This window comes from Medicago sativa, chromosome 7 (genome assembly GCF_051527215.1).
Source record: "Medicago sativa cultivar Bolivia chromosome 7, Bolivia_mono, whole genome shotgun sequence".
NCBI lineage: Eukaryota > Viridiplantae > Streptophyta > Magnoliopsida > Fabales > Fabaceae > Medicago > Medicago sativa.
This window is the reverse complement of record NC_140755.1, coordinates 12,217,035-12,236,194: the sequence shown is the minus strand read 5'-3', so window position 1 is coordinate 12,236,194 and position 19,160 is coordinate 12,217,035. Positions and strand designations below refer to the sequence as shown.

The window sequence follows — 19,160 nt, the reverse complement described above, 5'->3', positions numbered from 1 at the left end:
GGAGCGATTCTGATGCGAACGATTCAAGTTTAGATGAACCAGTGAAAGCAATTAGGGATTCAGTGATGAACGATTCCAATTTTGATTCCAATTAGGGAAAAATGAAGCTACACACCAGTCTAAATCCCATACAGCTGCTGCACTAAAAAGAAAATTGGAAAATTACTTCTCCCGCTGACCTTTTCACAGACAGGGACACCAAAACAGCAGTAAAATAAGTGAAAATTGGAAAATTGGAATGAACTCAAAACCCTAAGTTATGTAATTCATGCATAATAAAGAGAGAGAAGATCAAGAGAATGAAGATCTAACCAGAGAAGAAAGAGAGAAAGCGTTTTCCGACTTCGATTTCGACTTCGATTTCGAGTGAGTGACTTCGACTTCGATTTCGAGTGAGTGAGTGAGTGACCGAAGCAAGGAAGTGGTTTTCAGTTTTGGGAGAAGGAAAGTGACTTCTGACTTTGACCGAAGCAAGGACGGTGGAAGGACGGTGAGTTTTGGATGGTGAGTGAGTGAGTGAGTTTTGGATGTGTTTTGGACGGTGTCTTTTGGAAGGAGTGTTGTGTTTTCACACTTTTGTTGTGCGCGAAAATGAAAGAAGTATCCGCACTTTTTTAATTTTCATAAAACCCAAACATAGCGTTTGTGAAAACGCTATCTATACCCCTTTAACAATAGCGTTTTCTTAAAAGCGCTATTAGTGAGAACAAGAATAATAGCACTTATAGAAAAGCGCTATCTAACCCAATTTTTTACAAGGTTTTTTTAGCGCTTTTTAAAGAGTGCTATAACAGGTCTATAATTTGCATTTTTAATAGCATTTATCCAGAAATGCTATTAAAATTATGCTATTAAAAGCCAAAATTGTGGTAGTGAAAAAAACAACAAAAACGAAAAAAGAAAGGAAGCCTAGGCCCAACCCAATCCTGCATGGATCCTGGATCATCCAAAAGATGTTCGAAACGTTTCGATCTACACTGATTCGAACAGATTTGGTTTTAAACCTTTACAAATTCGAAACGTTTCGGATTTCTGAAGCTTTCTTGGAACCAAACCCTAATCTGACTTATTTTCTCTGCTAATGATGAATTTGAACTCTGAGTTAAAAAATAAACGGTGAATCTTCATGATTTTGCGTTTTAGGGTTTCAGTTTTCAATTTGTTCAAATCTTTTCAAGGTTTTCATTTCGATTCACCGTTTATTTTCCAATACGAACCTTCGATGATGATTATAACCAAAAAACGAGAAGGTTTTACGTGTTTACTTGAATTTGATTGAAGATTCGAACAAATAGATCCTTGCGAAGGCTTCTGGTAAGTTTTTGAACTGAAAATAAATCAGTTATCTTCTTCTTCTCCTTCGCTGATGTGATTTTGCTTCGATCCTCTTCTTCTCACTCTCTTTGCTTCTGTGATCGTTCAAATTTGTTGCTCAGGCAATGAATTTGAGCTTCGAATTGCAGAAATCGAAGTTCGATGATGAAGATTCTTTAGTGAATCTCTGAGAACTGCCTTGAATTCATTGCAATTGATTGAAAAAAATTGTTACTGGAAAGTTAGGGTTTGATGAATTAGGGATGAATGTTCTTGGTGTTCTTGGTGTTCCTGAGAAACGGTTATGATTTTGATCTGTTTGGGAGAAGAGAGAGAAATGGAAAAGTGTTTGTGATGATTTGGCGAATTCTGATTCATCCCCCTGTGCAATTATTGATGTGGCCCTTATATAGGCTGCCATGTGTTCTGATGCTCCAATAAAATGTTGACATGTGGACTTTGAACTTGGTTGGCTCGGCCTTGCTGTATTTTGGACTCAGGGACCATCCTGCAATTTTGGAACTTAAGGGACTGACCTGCAATTTTAAAAAAAGGGACCAATCTGCAATTTATTGAAATTAGAGGACTGGACTGCAATTTACCCAAAAAAGGACTTAAAACAAAAATTGACTTAAAGGACTAAAAATTAAAATAAAAAAAACCTTAAAAGAAATAAAAGGACCAAAGTGCAATTTCTAAAAGTTTAGGGACTAAAATGAAAATAACAATAAAATTGGAATAAAATTGGTAAATTGGAAAAAACGTAAAGTGAAACCAATAAAAGACACAAAATGGACTAAAATGAACCAACTACTTAAATGAGGTACTTCAAAGTAACCTCTCTCTGCCAAAATTTTGTGTGAAATGACCAAAATGCCCCTAGGGACCAAAATGACTCAAAATGACTCAGATGCAATTTTAAAATGGATTTTTAACAGAGAATTAAAGCAAGAATTTATACAAGCAAATTAAAAGACTCAGAGACAATTTTAAGAGATTAAACAGGGCTTTAACATGTGAAAAGACTAAAATGCCCCTAGGGGCTAAACTGACTCAAAATGACTTCAAATGTAATTTTTGAAATGGATTTTGACATAAAATTGAAATAAAGACTTATTCAAACCAAATGAAGAGACTCAAACAATTTTTTAAAGGACTAAAATGAGTTTGGATACAGTAAATGACTAAAATACCCTTTTTCATGAATTTTGCAAGTAACATTGAAACAAGATGCAGAGAAAGATGCAATTGATCAGAGACATATCAGATGACTTAAAATGCAAGAAAGATGTTTTTTTGGATGACTTGAAATGCAAGAAAACATGGACAAATACACAGTTAAAAGATTTGTAAAGCTAAGTTGAGAGATAAAGCAGAGTAAAATGTTAGTGTAAACAAAAGTAAGTTGGCAATTCTTCAAAAGTAATAGACATATATCAAAGATGAAAGAAAATTTTGAACAAGTATTTTTAGGTCCAAAATTAGGGTATAACAGTGTCCACACTAGGTTGGCTCAAGGGGTTTCCATTAGGTGAAACGGGGTTAGCCGTAAGGAACCCGCATGTCACTTAGTAAACAAGATGTAGTGATCGTGTCTCTTGTGTCCACACTAGGTTGGGTTAAGGGGTTTCCATTAGGAGAAACGGGGTCAGCCGTAAGGATCCCGCACGTCACTGCAGGAGTGCCGTTGGTTATACCTTAGATAGGTTTCCATCAGATAGATAGGGATTGCGCTCGGGGCTACTCCACTAGGGGCTTTCCGTAAAATGAACTCAGATAATGCTTGTTTGTTAAACGCTAACTTATGAATGAATCTGACTGTGCATATTTATTAGACATATTTATGTTATGTCATAGAGCCTTGACGTAGATCGTCAAGAATTAGTAGAGCCTTAACGTAGATCGTCAAGAATAGTAGAACATAGACGTAGATCGTCAAAACTAGTATGATAGCAAGATAAGATACGTTGTTAGAGACATCGTATTTTGCATTAGAGCAAATAGAGAAAGATATGCCGATGACGATCTTAGGTTTCCCCTAATCGTCCGGTTTAGAACCGTGTCATGATTATGTTAGAATTAGGTCTCGATACGTAGAGCGTAATCTTGGCATTGCGGTTTTTGATTCCCCTTGACCGCCATGACACATATAGGAAGTGAAGCCTATAACAGGCGAGATAAGACTATGACGGCCCTAGTATGCACGACCGTCTAAGTATGCAAGTCCCCACACACGTATAATCAATCGTCAGGTTGTATTTTAGACACGTGGTGACCGTAGGTTTCCCCTGAGGTTGCCTATAGCCTAGGATTTAGGGGAACTCACTGAGACATTATGTCTCATCCCAATCCTTATTTGTTTCAGATAAACAGGTTGGATTAGCAAGCTAGTAGCCGAATGGATGATGCGACAAGTGTTCGTTCGTACCGCTGCAGGACGATGTGGATTTTCAAGGATGCATCTGTTATACTTTAGGAAGTTGAGTTGTATTATTATGTATGAACGCATTTGGTTGTATATATATTCATTCGTAGTTGTATTGTTGTAAATTTTTAATGTATCCAGTACTAAACTAATACACATGCTAGACTTTCTAGATACGTCTAATATGGGTGTTACATACTATATAATCATAAAAGTTACAATTTACAAAAAAAATAAAAAATACATATGATCAAAATAAAAAATGTAAAGTTTTTGTATAAATCATATTCTATTTTCATTCATATGTTAGGATATCAACAAATGTATCAATAAAAGAACTCAAAACAAAGTTTGTTTAATGTTGATTGATTAAATCTCCCCTCTCTCGTTACTTTCATCCACCAAAATCATAATATTTAATTTGTTAATTGAAAAGTAATTATAGTGATTCGTATCTTAAATATTCACAACACAATCTCATTTTTATACACTTCATTTTTTTTGGATACGTCTGTGTGAAGTATCTTATAAGTATCTGTGTGTATCCGTCGAGTATCTTTTAAGTATCCGGTAAAATATATATTTTAAATTAAAATAATTAATTCCGATACTTCTGGGATACGGTATCCGGAGTATCCGTGGAGTATCGGTATCCGATACGTATCCGACACGGGTACGGCACCATTTTGGAGTATCCGGGCTTCATAGCACAATACAATACAAAGGTGGTTGGAGTTAACTTAAAATTGTTTTTCAATAAAATATAATAAAAATATAATTCTCCCATTCCACAATTCACGGGTAGTTGGAATTATAAGTAGTAGAGTAATTTAAGCACAATTTCTTGTGAATAACTTTTTTTCGTCAAAATTCGTTTGCAATCATTCGCACTATTAAGCATTATTCGCGTTTTTGTTCAATTCGTTCTTCGGTTTGTAGAAATTCTAAATCGGGTAGATTAAAAATAAGAATTTGTCAATTTTCTATGATTCAAATATAAATTCACCTATCCATCACAGTATGTTACCATGTTTGACAATGGACTTGAAATCCATTGTATCAATCTACATTTGATACCGAGCGAAATAGTCGATTGATTCAATTATATATGACCAAATAATTGAGTGTGAAAATAAACTTAACCCTATGTCTAGACATTAATCTTTATTGTTGACTGGATGGCTATGAAACTACTGTTTTAAGATCCTAATTTTTAGGATCCATTATCTTTTTATGTTATTGTTAGGAACTCTTGATATGCTCTATTTGTTACAAGTTTTTAGGCATTTAGTTTTCAAATAGTAGTTTCTTTTTTTTTTTTGGTACAAAAGAGGGCCAAAGCCCCAAATAGTAGTTTCTTTATGCATTATTTTAGGCTTTTCTTTATGTATAAATATGATGGTTATCATTCAATAAAAACATCCCTTTCATGCTGTTCACATAACATATTCTTTTCCACGTTAAACCTTTCTATATCCAACAAATTGGTATCTAGATTCTTCTTGGAGGGACTTGTGAGTTAAGTGAGTGAAACCCACCATAAAAGCTTAAACACAATTTTCAATTCATCAAACAGATGGATTCTGAAACATCCTACAAAGCCCTACCATTACCTGTGTTTGATGGTGAAAACTATCATATATGGGCAGCAAGGATGGAGGCGTATTTAGAGGCAAATGACCTCTGGGAAGCTGTTGAGGAGGACTACAAAGTTTTTCCTTTGTCGGACAAATCAACAATGGCTCAGATAAAAAATCACAAGGAAAGGAAAACAAGAAAGTCAAAAGCAAGGGCTACTTTGTATGCTGCTGTCTCAGAAGAAATTTTCACCAGAATTATGACCATCAAATCAGCATTTGAAATATGGAATTTCCTCAAAACTGAAAATGAAGGAGATGAAAGAATTAGGGGGATGCTAGCACTTAATTTGATTCGAGAATTTGAGATGCAAAAGATGAAGGAGTCTGAAACAATTAAAGAGTATGCAAATAAACTTATTGGCATTGCTAACAAAGTAAGATTGCTTGGTTTTGAATTATCTGATTAAATAATAGTTCAGAAAATACTCGTGACTGTCCCGGAAAGATTTGAAGCAACTATCACTTCCTTGGAAAATACCAAGGACATGTTAGAGCTTACCGTGGCAGAGCTTGTAAATGCTATGCAAGCCCAAGAACAAAGAAGAATGATAAGGTCTGAAGGTTCAGTGGAAGGAGCATTACAAGCTAAATTAAAGAACTACAATGGTGGAAGGAATGATAAAAGAAACCAGAGCAGCAATACAAGTCTCTTTTCACCTTGTCCATACTGCAAAAAAATAACCATCCACCAAACAGATGTTGGTGGAGACCAGACGTAAAATGTCACAAGTGTGGTCAGTTAGGGCATGTGGAAAGAATATGCAAGGCTCAACATCAGGGAGAAGCTAAGGCTGCTGAAGATCAAACTTTGGAGGAGCAACTCTTTGTAGCATCATGCTTTGCCACCAACACCACTCGAGAGAGTTGGCTTATAGATAGTGGTTGCACAAACCACATGACTTATGATCGTGTGCTCTTTAATGATCTGGATGAGATAACTATTTCCAAAGTCAGAATTGGAAATGGTGCACTTATCGAAGTAAAAGGCAAGGGAACGGTTGCAATTGAAAGCCTTTCAGGTTTGAAACTAATTTCTGATGTCTTATATGTTCCTAAAATTAATCAAAACCTTTTGAGTGTTACTCAACTGCTAGAGAATGGTTACAAGGTGTTGTTTGAGGATAAAAAATGTGTTATTAAAGATGCAAACAACATAGAAATGGTCAATGTTCAAATGAAAGGCAAGAGCTTTGCCTTGGATTTGATGAATGAGGAACAACATGTTGTTGTACACAAGGAAGGAAGGATTTAGGTTGGTGTTGCGTTCCTCCACCATCCATCTATCATGAACGCTGCGGGAGTGATGAGTTCCGTCAATACAATCAATGGAAACTCTGCAAAATCTATCAAAAAACCTGTTCCAGGGGAAAGCCTGGAACCAAAACAGGATGTTACTGAAGTAAAAGCACAAGTTGATGCCATATGGGAACAAATGTATAAAGGAGTGTCCAATAACATTATTAGCAGTTTTAAAAGCAAACCTAAGTCTACTGCAAAAACTACGACAGAGAAGAGATCTTCGAACTTGGACGTTGTCCTTGAACAAATCAAGAAGAAAGTAGAACCTGAATTTTTTTAGGCTATAGCTCATCTTCAAAAGTTTATAGAATCTATCTTCTGCAAAGCAACAAATTAATTGTTAGCAGAGATGTCAAATTTCTTGAGTCAGATAGTTGGAATTGGGAAGATTGTGAGAAGTTTGAATTTCAGGAGGACAATGAAGATGTTGATGATGAAACTGTTAGAGGAACTAGATCACTTTCAGACATCTACCAAAGGTGCAACGTTGCTGTCATGGAACCAGAAGGATATGACAAAGCTAGATATGAATTCTTGACACAAATGCTTGGTGTATGCAGTTTCAGAGTCAAGGAGGAGTGTTGACTGGATGACTATGAAACTACTGTTTTAAGATCCTAATTTTTAGGATCCATTATCTTTTTATGTTATTGTTAGGACCTCTCTGATATGCTCTATTTGTTACCAGTTTTTAGGCATTTAGTTTTCAAATAGTAGTTTCTTTATGCATTATTTTAGGCTTTTCTTTATGTATAAATATGATGGTTATCATTCAATAAAAATATCCCTTTCATGCTGTTCACATAACATATTCTTTTCCACGTTAAACCTTTCTATATCCAACATTTATACATGGTTTAAAACATGTCCCTTAAATAATAAATCGATGTCTCGCACTTGATAAATGAAAATATCATTTGTTGATTGCACGTCGGCAAAAGCATGAAATAATCCAAGCTTCTAAGCTCTTCAATAGTTGAAGTTGGCACCTCTCCCCCATGTGTGTGTAAATAAAGTGCAGATTCGTTGGATGAAATTTTGCTTACCTAGCAAATCGAGATTTCTTCACTTAGAGGGAATAGTCAGTTGGTCTTCAACACAATCAACAAACCGTCTTAGTTCTTTGAGTGAAGTGTTTCTTGTGTCCAACGAAGTTACTCTTGCTTTTCTTCCTATAACTCTTTGAAATTGTTCGCCTTCATCGTGCTTTGGCTAGCCCAATGAATGTTCTTATGTCCAACTTCTTTGCTATGTTGTAATCACGTCAAAAACCAACAAAAATTGAAAGGAAACAAATATTAACATTATGGCTTAGTTTAGTGGTGTCGTGTTTAGAGTTTAGCTAAGAAAAAAGGTTAGACGGGTCAGCCCGCATGTTCGCCTATTGGCAGGGCGAGGTGTATTTTTGAGCCCACCACCTCAAGATGGCCTGCCCCATTCCATTTTTTTTATTCTCTTTCTTTTCCTTATTACCGCAGGCTAATAGCGGGTCAGACATAAACGGAGCAGGCTAACCCACATTGCCATTTCTAACAGTGGGTATGTCGGAATCACGGCGACCCACTGTAAATCTTCAGAAGCTCAAGCTACAAAGTGTAGCTTTTAGAAAATTACGGGGGATCGCCGCGACCCTGACATTCCAACTATAATACCAAACATAAACGTCACCAAAGTTTTAAATGACAATAATGGTCACGTCGTTAAAGCATACATGCACGGATCCACTCATATGATATTGGGAACAATTGCCCCCACTAATGTTTATGTTTTAAGTGTTGATATATTTGTATTTTAATTATTGCCTCCTCTTAAAATAATAGATTGTTCCCAGAAATTGAAAATTTATACCATAAGAAAAGTTTCTCTCATGAATTTTACAGAATCAAATGTGCAAATGCATTTGAAATGTAATTTTGAATTTTTTTTTTCCACATACATATAAGAGATAATTTTTTTATAGTGTTGAAAACTAGAAAAATTCCACAATACTTTTTTTCATTTAAAGACACATTAATGGGTGCGTTTGATTTGTTAAAAAATGAAGGACATGACAGAACAACTCTAGTTGTCCAATGTTTGATTTGTAAAACTGTTTCAGGGACAGAACAAACTGGAGGCAAGGGACAAGACAAAAACTGAAATTTTTGTCCCTCACCAAACCACAACACAACTTTTTGTCCCACGTACAAGTTGTCTAAAACACCAAAATAGCATTTCGTCCCCCAAAAATCATATAAAACAAGAAATTATTCAATACCATAAAAATTTGTCCTGCGCTGTTATGCCTTGTTTTGTGCTGTTCTGCATTGTACTGTTCTGTCCAGTACTTACTGTTTTGCAAACCAAACGCACATAAAGAACAATTTTAATTCGTAGAAGTTAAGGAATCTTTCATTTTTCTAAATATAACAGTGTAGTGTCTATAATCTTAAGTATTTTTAATGATGTTATTATTTTATCACTTACACTTTACTAAAAAATTGTATAAATATTTATTATATAAAATCTTGTCCCCATAATAGTTAATGCATATTATCTATACTGTTATATTATATGTACTCTTTTGTTTCTACTCAAATTGTCATCTACTGAATAAACTAGCCACCGCCAATTTAGTCAAGGATGTCAATCATTTTAGTTTTTACTAGTACAGCCAAACTTTGAAAATAAATTTTCTTGTGACAATCTTTGAACCAACTCTTAGTGCAACGGGTAAAAACTAAATTGATTACGAAACTAAAATAAAGTTATTCATTGGTACAGATAAGTCTTTAGAATAATAGTAAATCACTAAGAATAGAAGAGTCAAGAGGTGGCTGTAAATAGTTAAAAGGATATTGTCAACGAGTATTTTAAGAGTACTCTTTAAAGATTTTAAATTAAAAAATTACTCATTTAAAAAGTTAAATAATTCAAGTTTTTTTCCTCAAAAAAAATAATTCAATTTTTAATAAATCAAATATTTAATTTTCATAAAAAGTAACTATTTTTTTTGAAAAGTTACTATTTAAAATACTTAAAGAATACCTTTAAAATACTCATTAGCCTTTCTCATCATTAAATGAAGGGAAATTTCCATTGAACACATCATAATCTTAAGTGCTGCACTTTTTTTTTTAAAAATAAATACAAGGGAAGTTACATTTGAAAACTAGGTGTACCTTTCAATGTATTTCCCCCCTAAATTAAATTAATATAAGAAAGTAGATAGTGACAGATATTATACTATATTTGGTCGACACAAACATCATAGTAGTTTTGTGAAACTCAGCAAAAATACAAAAAGCATATAATTTGTTATGAGAGCACACATGTGATTGTGATATTTTTCATAGTGAGATTTGTTTGCAAAGCTCTGCTCTAATCAACAATGGTGTCATATCTTCATACACTTCTAGCCTTACCTTTATTAGTTTGTTTCCTTTTCATGAAATACAAAACCAATATCAAGAAGAACTCATCATCAACCTTTCCAAAAGGTCCAAAAGGCCTTCCTATAATTGGAAATCTTCATCAACTTGACACTTCAAATCTCCATTTACAATTTTATAATCTCTCAAAAATTTATGGTCCTCTTTTCTCTCTTCAAATTGGTTTCAAGAAAGCAATTGTTGTTTGCTCACCTAAACTAGCTCAAGAAATTCTCAAAGAGCATGACCATGAAGTATCTAGTAGACCTCCATCATATGGTACACAAATACTGTCTTACAATGGTATAGATATGATATTTTCACCATATAATGATTGTTGGAGAGAGATAAGAAAAATTTGTGTTGTCCATTTCTTTAGCTCTAAAAAAATTTCTAGCTTTTCCCATGTGAGAAAATCTGAGGTCAAGATAATGATAGAAAAGATATCTAACCATGTTTCTTCTTCCAAAATTTCAAACCTTAGTGAGGTCTTAATGTCTGTCTCAAGTTCTATTGTATGTAGAATTGCTTTTGGAAAAAGTTATGAACATGAAGGGGGTGAGAAAAGCAGGTTCCATGGTTTACTTAATGAGACACAAGCTATTTTCCTTTCCTTTTTTGTTTCAGATTATATTCCTTTCTTGGGGTGGATTGATAAACTCACCGGGGCAATTGCTCGTGTCGACAAAACTTTCAAGGCTTTGGATGAGTTTCTTGAACAAGTCCTTCAAGAACATCTCAATCCTAATTATCGGAAGAAAGATGAAGAAGAGAAGGATATAGTTGACGTGTTACTCGAGTTGAAGAATCAGGGTCGTCTCTCAATTGATCTCACCAATGATCACATCAAAGCTGTCCTTATGGTATGTTCCACACACTATTTTTATTATATTGTTCGCTTTTGGTCTTATGTAATTCCTGCTTTCTGTTATGTGTAAAAACTCTCAGGTGGGCAAGGAGAGTGAATATTTATAAACTATTCATAACCTCGATTTCTATGTTATGTGGAACTTTTTTTGGTGTTTCATAATAGCCCCCCAATTGTATATAAGACTTAGTCGTTCGACTAACACTGATGTTTTGACCTCAAGTTCACCGTCTTGCATTTTTATCGAATATTAGTCTTATGTAAGTTTCAAAAAGGGTTACCCTTAGCTAAAACACCTCTCAGTGAGTTGAGGTGGGAGTGATTGTAGTACTAGTAACAAAGTGTAATCATTCTTGTCAAGAAATTAAGCTGAAATTGTAGCACAAGCATATTGCATACATTGCTATTGACTATATATATTAAGCAAGCTCTTGGGATAACTTGTTTCTTAACAAATATACTATTAATTTCTACATTATGACTAATGCATTGATCATGAGCTATCTGTTATCTAAGAAATTCTATCATCATTACAATATGTAGAATGGCATAACTATGCAATTATGTCGTGGCACATTGACATGTCTCAATGAAAGAAAAAAATGCAAAATGAAGTGCCAAGTAAACAGAAAAGAACAAAGATATAATGTCCTAATTAGTTGCTTGGCTTTTATTGATCACAGAACCTACTTGTAGCAGCTACTGACACAAGCGCATCCACATCTGTCTGGGTGATGACCGGATTAATAAAGAATCCAAGATCAATGAAGAAAGCTCAAGAAGAAATTAGAAGCCTCAAAAAGGAGTTCATAGATGAAGATGATATCCAAAAGCTTATATATTTTAAGGCTGTGATAAAAGAGACATTACGATTCTATGCACCAGCACCACTAGCCCCAAGAGAGACCAGTAAAAGTTTCATTCTAGATGGATATAAAATAGAACCAAAAACATCGGTGTTTGTGAGTATTTGGTCTATTCATAGGGACCCCGAGACATGGAAAGACCCTGACGAGTTTTATCCAGAGAGATTCTTAAACAATGATATAGATTTTAAGGGTCAAGATTTTGAGCTGATTCCATTCGGTGCAGGGCGTAGAATATGCCCTGGCATACCATTGGGAATCGCCACAGTAGAAATGATAACCGCAAACCTTCTTAACTCATTTGATTGGGAAATTCCTGAAGGGATGACAAAGGAAGATATAGACACTGAAGGGTTGCCAGGACTTGCTAGACACAAGAAGAATCACCTTTGCCTTGTTGCCAAGAATCACATGTAAATGTCACAATCGACAGTTTTTAGTATACGCTGGTACGCAAGTTACTTAATCTAGGTTCTATACATTGATGTTGTAGGTAATTAGAGTGTGGAGGTATGCTTGTTTTTCGTTATGTATAAGGGTTTATGTAATATTTGTATCACAGATTGATATGAACACCGTGTCTGCTTGCTTACGAATTAAGTTTTTTGATGCATTACGGATTTCTTGAAAGTTTGTCAGTTCATTTTAACACTGCTAGGTTGCTTGTTGCTCAAACAAGCAAAAAAGCTTAGAACAGACACAAATACAAATAGAACTTGAGGATGGTTAAAACTTGGAAGTGAATTAAGACTGTGATTTTTATAAGTAAAGGCAAAGAAAGTTTAAAGAAAACCATACTGATAATTATATATGATACATAGAAGATTATAATCAAATAAACTCACCAAAACACTAAGTATATTAAATGAAAAACATATTGTATTTCCATAGCATATGATATCAAGCATCAGACCATGTAATACCCAATCCACCCCATTGATCATGAGGCACTCCCAAGGCTTTCCACACAGCTTTAGAGGCATCAACTATGTTGTTGTTACAAGGAGGTTGGTAATCATGTTCTTTATCACATCCCATCGTGGAGTCGCACTCATCAACAACCGTGGCAACCACACTTCTTCCGTTTGCGCTGATGGTAATTTTGTTGAGACATCTACTTTTGTTGCTGAACCATCCAGTGGAAAGTGCAACAACAGGAGTGTCATCAGAATGGTATTGGTTATCACATGCCGAAGGGCCGCCCCCATCTCCACCTTTTTGAAAACTGTTGAGTGTGAGATATGTTTTAGTGTGAGTAGATACTGATGGTGAACATTGATAAGTTGTGTACATTTTTCCTTGTACACAACAATCAGAGTCGTTCTCCTGGTTGCATTGTCCAGAAGGAGCTTTTTCTCCTTTAATTCTACCACTTGGACGACACTGTTGGGCTTCGGAGTACAACAAGTTTGTGATAATCAGAAAAACTAGAAAAAGAAAGGAGGCTTTTGAGCATAAACTCTTCATATTGCCTATTTAATTGTGTTTTTCTTATGAGTATTTGTGTGTTTGATATGCAAGGATTGGAAATCTCAAAGGGTATATATAGAGAACATTTGCCAGATCTATGTCAACCACTACAATGTAGGGTTGTAACATTTTTTAGGTCAAAGAGTTCCCAATTATTTGAACGAGTTTTACATTCTACTTTATTATATTTCATGATGTAGGATTTCAATAAAAAAAATAGTTAAAAACAACATACAGATAGGTAGAGTAATCTAACTGCATCTAATTCCTCTAATCTCTATAAGTAATATTACTGAATGTGAACTTTGGACTTGCTGCAGTAAACAAAAGATGCAGTTACACATAGATATCTATCTCTACCGAATGATCTCAGATTGGATGCTCCTGATTGTGCAGTAACAAAAGCAGTTTAAAATTATCTCGGTAATTAATTTGAGATTGAATGGTTGAAATAGATAACCTTGGGACGCAGTTATTGCACCAAATCCAAATCCGAACATTCTACCTAGATGGGAAGAAGCTCATGCATATTGGGGGACGAACCTTTAACAAAGCGAGAATGGATGAAGGAAGAATCCACAATCCATCTCCACAAATCAAACCAGAAGCAACTGCAGGAACCATCAAACCAGCTTCCTTTTTGTTCAGCATATCATATGCCATGCAAACACAACCAAACTGCCCACACACATGTCAATGGCAAAGTAGCCACCGACTAGAATCCATTTCCCAACTTTTTGTGGGCCAAGATCTCTTACCAAATTAGCCACTATAGCAAATGCAAAAAATCCACAACACAATTGCAAGCAATGATCTGGAAGAGCAGAAAAGCCTTCCACACCCAAAATTGCCATGTTTCTATATATAATAGCATATGGAGCCTTGTAAATACCATCTGGATTTCCAACATCAAAAGCCTTATAAAAAAGGAAGAATGTGATAGGAGCAACAACACAACCTATTGCTCTACCAATTGCTTGGCTTACAAGCATCGAACGCGGCAAAGTCAGAGTGAGATGACCAGTCTTCAAATCATGCATCAAATCAGACGAAATTGAAACAATAGATTTAATCAAACCACACCCTACAAGTCCAGCAACTACACCGTCACTTTTTCCAGCTAATGCATCAAATCTAATATTATGATTGCCACTGCAAGCACAATGAGTCTCATACTAGCAGGGAACCATTCTCCTTTTAGTCCCTTGATTAAAGGCCACATGATGCCCCAAGAAACCACAGCACCAAGAAGTAATGATAAATTAACAAGATGAGAACAAATCATTCCTGCTCCAACAAAAGTCATACTGAAATCGAAGTAAAATCTGCGAAATTAAATCGCTTTAATCAGTAACAATTGGATAATTATTCCTTAGTCGAGAACGTTTACAACTAGTATTGGAACAAGAAACAAAGGAATACACACGAGTTTTTCCAAGCTTGCAATCCAAAAGTAGGAAATTGAACAAATCCACAATTATCTCCACTGAAAGAATGCCCAAACAAAACTTGCAGAGAAGAATTTCACGAATCCATAAGAAGTACATACTTGGCCATCACATCTCCTTTAGGAGTATGGAATCCATTAATAGTCTACCATTGACTCATATACAGGGATTTTAATGTGGTTGGAATAAAAAAACAAGGGTCACCCTTATAAAAAAACAAAGGGTCTACTCACAACCACTTAATGACTTATTATGGTGGACATCGGAAGATTTAAGGAATGAAGTAATAAAGAGTTGAGCTAACGATTACTCTCTAGCCGACAAAATAAACTAACAATAACAACATTTGAGTTCCTTCAAAAAATAACAACATTTGAGTTAAAATCTCTCCAAAAAAAAAGAGTAACATATTTTAGTTAAAAGAAAGGAGAATGTTAATCAGTACCACCGAGACATTGGTTAAGCATCAAATGAAATAAGTTTTTATTAAAAAGTAATGTAATTATTACATAATAAAAAGTGAGAGTTTATATTTCCAAGAACGAAAATTCTTTTTATAGATTCCTTAATCAGTGCCCCCTGCGGCACTGATTAACCAGACCCTAAAAGAAAACTTTAATGGTTTATTTAGAACTGTTGGCTTGCATGGGCGGATCCATGTTGGGGCAATGTGGAGCTATAGCTCCACATGCTTTCTCCTTTTTTTTTTTTTCTTTTTTTTTATAATATATAAAATGTAGCACTAGAATACTAAACTTTTACAGTGTGTTTCATGCTTGAGTCCCGCAAAGTCATTGCAGCTTTTGATGTGAACAAGTTATTGAGGATAACTGAGTTTTATCCAAATAATTTTATAGATGTGCCGAAAGTGACGTTACGCACACAACTTAAGAATTATGTTACAATGTTCGATCTGACCCAAAATTTGCTAAGTTGAAAGGGCTTTTAGATATTTGTGCAAATCTTGTGGAAACAAATAAGTGCAATACATTTGCTATAGGTTATAAACTTTTAAAGTTGGCTTTGCTCTTACCGGTAGCAACTGCAAGTGTTGAACGTGTTTTTTTTCAGATATGAAAGTTGTGAAGATTACCCTATGTAGCAAAATGGGTGATCAGTGGCTAAATGACCGTCTTGTAACTTATATATAGAAATAAATGTTCTTTTAACAATTATCAATGATGTCATTTTTGCTCATTTTCAACAGATGGATAGAAGACGATAATGTCATTTTAGCTCATTTTCGACAAATGGATATAAGACGATTTTCATTGTAATGAATTGTATCAAACAATATTATTTCTTATTTTTAATGTAGTTTGCATTATTGTTTTTTTTTAAAATTTTAGCTCCACATGTACCTAAAATCTGGATCCGCCGGTTGGCTTGTTATTGTGTGTTAGTTCTTACTATGCTGGGAGTAGAGTGTGGCATAAACATGGGAATGTGAAAGGTCAACGACTCCACCAGTAACCGAAGAATTATACTAGGATGCGGCGGGACCAGGTTGTGTGGTGGGCCCTACACCATTTTTTCTATTCCATTCTCCACAGCTAACCACCGTTCGATTTTCGATCGCTCCTTTCATATCCAAGACAAGACAAGATTGAGGTGCGTAATAATCAAGTAACAACAAGAGACAGCATTCACACAAAATTGCAAATAATTTTTATTGCAGCCAAAAATATATAGAGAAGTGTTATTTGAACAACCAATTCGGTGACAACTTATTTGACAACTATATTTTACAAAGAAAAAAGTTTTATTGGCACGGAAACCATAGCAATAGAGAGATAAAGTAAAATATAATATGAGTATGAGAAAGAAAATTGTTGCAAAAGTTGTCATTAAATGAATGTTCAAATATCATTTCTCAAATATTTATGGATTTGCAAGTATATAATCTACAACTTGTTCTTATTAATGGGTGAAAAAAACAATTCTAAGGAAAGAAAAGAACAGAACAATAGTTGTAGCTTTTTTATAACAAAAATAGATATTATGAACATTAATCTAATTTCCTTTCCCAGTTTGCTAATATGTGCTGATGTGGCCGTTGCTTTCAGCTATGGCCGATATTTCTTCGCTGCTTTCTTGTCTCGTTTCGCTTCAAGTATTGGTTACTCCAATGTTAGACTAACCCAACATATTTGTGAATAAATCAAGTTAATTTTATATTATATTTAAACTATGTTTTTTGTGTTAACTCTCCGATTAATGAACTTCAGTATATGAAGTTCAGTCACAAGGTAAGTAAAGTATGATAAAAAATTATTTCACTTAAAATTTAAAATCGATCCTTCTGAACAATTTGTTCTTTGGTGGAGCTCATTAATCAGTTGGGCTCAAACATTTGTTTTTTAAATGAATTGAGCGAGTTTAGTGCTTGTTTGTTTGTGCGGGGAGTAACCACTAATGCACGTTCAAAGCGGTTTTGAGAAGTTAGCTTATATAGCCTTTTACCCACCAAGCCTTTTCATCGTGGTTTCGTGGGTTTCCAAACACATGCTTAATCATTTGGTTATATTATTTAAAATACTTTTTTGATGGTGGCTGAGAATTGAACCTCGGACCTTGCATATGTGATGCATTGTCTTACCAGTTGAGTTAAACTCACGAGGACGTATTATTTAAAATACTTTGACAACTCTTTGATAATTTAAAACATATTTGTAAATAAATCAAGTTAATTTTATATTATTTAAATACTTTGATGACTCTTTTATAATTTAAAATATATTTGTAAATGAATCATGTTAATTTTATATCTCAAAATATTAAACACCAGATCATAATACAAACTATAAATTTTGGATAATTTAAATTATATTTTGTGAGCATTTATATAAATTTCATTTCACCTCCTACAAATATATTTTTTAGAGTCAGTTGCATTCGTCTCCACTAAGTTTTGAATAAATAACACACACTCTAGTACTAAAACAACCAATAACCACCTTCTAGAAAACAAACATGAGATTTTAACGAAGTTTTTTTCATGGGTTTGTCAAACATGTGTAATTACACAAGTTAGTTAATTGGGTGGGGTGTGATAGAAAAGAATGGGATATAGGTAGAAGCTTTATTAAGGCCCAACAATTTTTGATCAAAATTAGCAAAGCCCGATGAAATTCTATCGTCATCATGAAACTAACCAACTCCTCCAAGCATGGTGATTCGTTTTCTTCTCGGTTCCGCGGCAGAGAGAATTGAAAATTATAAAACAAAGAAAGAATGTCGAATTCACCAGCATAAGGACGATTCCCACAAAGCTTTCAACTCAGTGAAGTATTCCAAAACTGACTTAGAACCTTGCTTGAGGTTGTTAATGGAGGAACGAAGATTGGCAATTCTGATGCGATCAACCTTCGAAAAACGCTCCTTAAGATCTTGCCAAACTTCAAATGCGGTATCATGAAAAACAACGGTTTGTGCAATGGAATCAGAAACAGAGGCTATAAGCCATGATTGAACAAGATAATTGCACCGCTCCCAGGCAGTTTTGTTGAGATCATCATCGTCAGGAACAGGGAGAGTTCCATTGATGAAAGGAAGCTTGTTCTTAGCACCAAGAGCACGTTGCATTGATCTGCTCCATGCAAGATAATTGGAACCATCAAATTTGGGAGAAATCAACACAGAGTGAGGACCTTCACTCGGATGAACGAAAAAAGGAGATTCAGTATCTTGACTAGTGTTTTGATTGCGAACCATGGCGAATCAAGAGAAAAACAAGAAACGAAGTATAGAAAGGTTTCAAAAAAATACACAATATGTGATGAAAGAGAAATCTCAATCAAGAAATTGAGAACGAGAATAAGAAGATTCGTGTTTGAACAAAACGAATCAGAAGGAAAAACAGAGAAGCAAAGAAGAAATGAAAAAGCTTGAGCTTCAAGCTTCAATGGCGGAAACGGTTAGAAACAAGAAACTGGATCGTAACAAACTCTCTAAGGAGAGATAAACTGATACCATATTATGAAGCTAAACAAACTGAATGAAAAGTGAATATTCATTAATGTAATAGTTGATTACGAACCTATTTATAGGTAAATGAGAGCATACAATAACTAGAGTAAGCTTGCTACATCAAATCATAACCAAACACTAAACTAAGTGTTATACCCTAATTTTGGACCTAAAAATATTTGCTAAAAATCTTTTCTGTCTCTGATAATTGCCAATTTGTTTTACTTTACCCTGATATTTTACCTTGCTTTATCTGCATATGTTACTGTCTGTGTTTTGAAGATATTTTCAATTGTGATTTTGTCTGTGTTTTCTTGCATTTAAAACCATCCAAAGGGTTTCTCTTGCATCTCAAGTCATTTGAAATTGTCTCTGATCAATTGCATGTTTCTCTGCATTTTATTTCAATGATATTTGCAAAAATTCATAAAAAAGGGCATTTTAGTCATTT

The 19,160-nt window shown here is 34.6% G+C and overlaps 2 protein-coding genes and 1 pseudogene across 2 annotated transcripts; 1 reads left to right on the top strand and 2 right to left on the bottom strand.

Moving 5' to 3' along the window:
- Positions 1-9,996: 9,996 nt before the first annotated feature.
- On the top strand, positions 9,997-12,452 carry LOC146904301 (6,7,8-trihydroxycoumarin synthase-like). The gene is made up of 2 exons (XM_085722384.1): positions 9,997-10,951; positions 11,640-12,452. Exons 1-2 carry the CDS (start codon positions 10,049-10,051, stop codon positions 12,237-12,239), a joined length of 1,503 nt encoding a protein of 500 aa, XP_085578510.1. The 5' UTR covers positions 9,997-10,048; the 3' UTR covers positions 12,240-12,452.
- Positions 12,453-12,564: 112 nt separating this feature from the next.
- LOC146904300 (kiwellin-1-like) lies at positions 12,565-13,414 on the bottom strand. Its single transcript, XM_085722383.1, has one exon. The coding sequence runs from the start codon at positions 13,287-13,289 to the stop codon at positions 12,723-12,725; it is 567 nt and encodes a 188-aa protein (XP_085578509.1). The 5' UTR covers positions 13,290-13,414; the 3' UTR covers positions 12,565-12,722.
- Positions 13,415-13,585: 171 nt separating this feature from the next.
- Positions 13,586-18,454, bottom strand: LOC146904299 (metal-nicotianamine transporter YSL3-like; annotated as a pseudogene).
- Positions 18,455-19,160: the final 706 nt, after the last annotated feature.

Excerpts from the sequence above, each read along its gene's own strand:
- LOC146904301 (XM_085722384.1), top strand. The coding sequence starts at position 10,049 with ATGGTGTCATATCTTCATACACTTCTAGCCTTACCTTTATTAGTTTGT. Across the intron at positions 10,952-11,639 it reads ACATCAAAGCTGTCCTTATG|AACCTACTTGTAGCAGCTAC; the intron begins GTATGTTCCACA and ends TATTGATCACAG.
- LOC146904300 (XM_085722383.1), bottom strand. The coding sequence starts at position 13,289 with ATGAAGAGTTTATGCTCAAAAGCCTCCTTTCTTTTTCTAGTTTTTCTG.